The sequence below is a fragment of the Salvia splendens genome, chromosome 21 (assembly GCF_004379255.2).
Source record: "Salvia splendens isolate huo1 chromosome 21, SspV2, whole genome shotgun sequence".
In the NCBI taxonomy this organism is placed as follows: domain Eukaryota; kingdom Viridiplantae; phylum Streptophyta; class Magnoliopsida; order Lamiales; family Lamiaceae; genus Salvia; species Salvia splendens.
Window position 1 is genome coordinate 8406235 of NC_056052.1, and position 4464 is coordinate 8410698.

Consider the following 4464-nt stretch of genomic DNA (forward strand, 5'->3'; position numbering starts at 1 on the left):
TTCCTCAATGTTGCTCGGCACTCCCACAAACATGGCGGTAAGGACTTATCTTTCGGATTTCCTTGTGGCCACTTACAAACTGCATGCCATCTCTTTCCTTTACTTTCAACAACTGTATATTGTCGGATTTTTTCCAAATGCCAAAAAGTCACAGCTGACTTCAATTCCAATTTGGTTCTCGGCCTCTCGTAGACGTACCAACATCATTACTCATGAGATGATGACTATGTTGTTGAGTAATTGACGAATACTCAACATACAATTCAATTTGACCTCCTGTAGTCATACTCTCACTAAACATTAGTGTCATGTATACTTCTTCTAGTAAAATACCTATATACGTGATTGAAGATCCATAGAATATATGACGTTTCCATACTATTTGAAGTTTGTTTTCAAATATGTTTATCCCCATTCTTTCAAAATTGTTTCCACAAGCTTTTCGTAGGAAATACTTTCATCCAACATAATCAATCCTTTTGCAAAAGGAGGATCATATGAAATAACTGTTCCGGGGAATTATATTTCCACCCCAATATAAATGGACACACCACGTCATACTATCTGCATTAATGTCAAACACAAATATTGGTCAAAAATATTTCTTTACAGTACACTACAATATATACTATCATAACAACCTATCAAATATGGGTAAAAAATTAGATATACTACAACATATAATACCATAACAATTGGTCAAAATATTTCTATTAATTACAATACAATTTATAATACTATAACAATCCATCAAATAGTTATATAAATTACACTACAATATATACTATCATAATAATCCATCAAATATTGATATTGGTAGACTAATGTTTGGAAGAATGAGTTAAAAATTAGTTATACTAACCGATTGCGAGTACTAATATTTGGAAGAAATGAGCCAAAATAGAAATCTACACGCTTCAATCCACCACCGGGTTGACCCGACCAAGGCAAGCGTTTTCGCGTTTTTCAGCTTTGGGAAGGTTTTTCGCATTTTGGGGAGGGAGGAAATGTGATTAGGGTCTGCGATTTTGGGGGAGATCTGAGAAATATGGTTCAACCAAAAAACACCGATCAGGTTGGCGTTTTTTACATTAAACACGCCAATGACCTTGGCGTTTTATATCGTAAAGACGCCATCAAGATTGGCGTGTTCAAATTTAAGTATTTTGGTTAAAAATACGAGCAAGATACGGTGCCATTGTAAAACGCCAACTATGTTGGCGTGTTTGCGTATAGACACGCCAATATCACTGGCGTTTTTACTTATAAACACGCCAACTTCATCGGCGTTTTTCTCATAAATGGAATTGATAACAAAATGGGTACATTTGCGTTATTTTAAAGGCAAAGTCGCCTAGAAACGCATTTTTCTCGATGGACAAGGGCCGACTATCTACATTCGCGTGCCTACTTCACAACTCGGTAGGACGAGTATCAATTTTACAGCGTTTCTTCGTTCGTATCATTAATATTAAAGTTTTTAGTTTTACTGTACCTTATCTAATGACATTTCTTCTTATTTTAATTTAATAAAAATATTCTTCTTATTTAACTAACTAAATGACAATATGAAAAATAATATGATTGAAAATAAATTGGATCTTGCACGAGTGTTGACTTGTAATACTAGTAAACAAGTGTGAATTATTGTAAACTGTAGTCAAAGTTGGAATTTATATTGAAAGACATCCTTACCATAATAATACCAAAAAATTCAACGGTGATGTATATTGGAAGATGCAATGAAAGTTTAATTTTTTGGTTGTTTCATACTTTATGATGTAATTTTAGTTATTTTAGTTATTTTAGTTAGAGTCAAATATTGCCACTTAATATCGTTTTCAAATAAAATTAAAAGTTGAGTTTAATATTACTTTAGTCTTATAAAAGTATGTTCATTTAAAATAGTACATGAATTAACTGAATAATTAGCAAAAAAGAGAAGAAAGGTAGCTAAAAGTAATATTTGTAGATATTGAGACCCATGTTATTATTTGTATTTAATGAGTTGTAATTTTATGTCATAGTGGTATAAGTTGTAAATTTAAGTTGACAAAAAAGGGGACTTATCTATGGCAGAGCTTCGACTACCCGTGCAACACGCGCCTGCCTGGAATGACCATGGCAGTCGATCACGCTAAATATCTGACGTCGTGGAGAAGTTCAGACGATCCGTTTCCCGGAGAGTACAGTTACGGGATCAGCAACGAGGGATTGTCTTAAACCGTCGTGGCTAAGGGGACGAAGAAGACATACAGAACTGTGTTTTGGAATAACCGATTCGTCGGTTTTCCAAATTTAGGAGACAGGGCTTGGATGACCGAGGCAACGTCAAGGAAGGGGAGATTGGTCTTGGTGCTTAATCCCGTTGATGATCCGGGGATCACTAGGATCACGATGAATCCAGGGGGCACGGTCGAGCGATACATGATGAATGAGAGGAGAGATGGCTGGACTTCCATGATTGCTTCCCCACGAGATCCGTGTGAGGTCTATGGGAAGTGTGGTGGCAACGGTATCTGTAAGGTCTATGTGAGTGTCTGAAGGGATTCAGGCCGAGGGCCGAGATGGAGTGGGCGGTTTATCAGTGGAGACGAGGTTGTTATAGAGATATTCCGTTCGATTGTCACAGGGAAGATGGATTTATGAGGTTGGATGGGATTAAGTTTCCGGATTCAGTTGATTATCAGTTGACTAGTGGTGTTAGTATTGATGAGTGTGGGAAGCAATGCTTCAGCAATTGTAATTGTACGGCTTATGCTGATCCGTATTCGGATAGTGAGAGCAATTGCTTGATGTGGTTCGGAGATTTGATAGACTTGCGCGAGGAAGGTGGCCAGGGAGATGGACAAGGGCCGACTATCTACATTCGCGTGCCAGCTTCAGAACTCGGTAGGATGAGTATCAATTTTAGAGTGTTTCTTCATTCGTATCATTAATACTAGTAGTACTAAATAACAAACGTTATGTTTTGTGTAAGAACATACGACATTTTCACCCAAAGGGCAGGCAAATGGGAAGCTAAAGCTTATATCTGTTGTTGCATCTGTGTTTGGAGTCCTGATATTGGGCTTACTAATAAGGGCGCGGCGCAAGCACAACAAAGGTCACATTACTATACAAAGGAAGTATATAGTACTATGTATATAAATGAGTAACTATCTGCTTTGACAGCTTCTAAGAAGGTGAAAGAGGAAACAGAGTTACCTTTGTTCGATTTGGCAACCATCGTAGCAGCCACGAACAACTTCTCACCGAAGAATCTCATTGGAGAAGGGGGGTTCGGTCCTGTTTACAAGGTATGTTGTATAACTTTTTGTTGGTTAGATCGTGCGCTAGGGTAGATAACTCATTACCTGACCTGAAATGTGTGTTTTGTCTTATCTATTTTCCATACCAAACGGACATTAGGGGCGCCTGTCGACAGGAGAAGTATTTGCAGTGAAAAGAATGTTGAGAACTTCGAGACAAGGCCACGAGGAGTTCAAAAGTGAAGTGTTCTTGATTTCGAAGCTGCAACACTGGAATCTTGTTAAAATTCTGGGATGCTGCAGTGAAGGAGACGAAAACATCCTAATCTACGAGTATATGCACAACAAGAGCTTGGACTATTTCATTTTCGGTATGATCATAATCTTTGAGCTTGCTTTTCTTCTCTTTTCTTTTACTAATTCAAAACCATTAACACTAGCAGATAATAGCAGAAGTGCAGCATTGACCTGGCCGAAGCGCTTCGCTATTATTATGGGGATAGCGAAAGGCCTTCTCTACCTCCACCATGACTCGAGGCTCAAAATCATCCACAGTGGTTATATGGCTCCTGAGTATGTATACCAAGGCAAATTCTCTACCAAGTCAGACATATTTAGCCTGGGTGTAGTGATATTGGAGATTGTGACTGCAAAGAGGAACAGAAGCTACAACCATCCTTCTTGCTTTCAAAACCAGGTGAAAACAGTTTAAACAACTATATTCAAATTAATTATAAATTATTAATTGATAATAAAATGATTAGTTTTGTTATTATTAGGTAGGCATGCACAACGGTTCCGAACCGCCGGTTCCGGTTCATGAACCGGCGGTTCACGGTTCATCATATGCATGAACCGGAACCGGCCCGCCAAGGGTCCCGGCGGTTCCGGTTCCGGTTCAAAAAACCGCTGGTTCACGAGGCAGTTCAAAACCGGCGGTTTTTGGCATGAACCGGCGGTTCAACCGAAAATTAAAAAAAAATACTTTTTATTTATAAAAATTGATTTTTATACTTAAAAACAATTTTTACAAATAAATGAATACAAGAAATTCATAATAGCCCATAGATATTTGATGGGCTTGTGAATTTATGAAACCATTCTTGGTTGTTTCTCTTTTATAGAGACATCCTTGAATGTTTTATGTTTCACTTTCGATGTGGACAAAATCATTCTTGGTTATTTCTCTTTTATAGAGACATCCTTGAATGTT

At 37.7% G+C, this 4464-nt stretch overlaps 1 protein-coding gene across 1 annotated transcript; it reads left to right on the top strand.

The window, feature by feature from the left end:
* Positions 1 to 3450: 3450 nt before the first annotated feature.
* On the top strand, positions 3451 to 3963 carry LOC121784163 (G-type lectin S-receptor-like serine/threonine-protein kinase RKS1). The gene has a single exon (XM_042182341.1). It carries the CDS (start codon positions 3451 to 3453, stop codon positions 3961 to 3963), a length of 513 nt encoding a protein of 170 aa, XP_042038275.1.
* The last annotated feature ends 501 nt before the right edge of the window (positions 3964 to 4464 follow it).

Coding starts and splice junctions, on each gene's coding strand:
- LOC121784163 (XM_042182341.1), top strand. CDS start 3,451: ATGTTGAGAACTTCGAGACAAGGCCACGAGGAGTTCAAAAGTGAAGTG.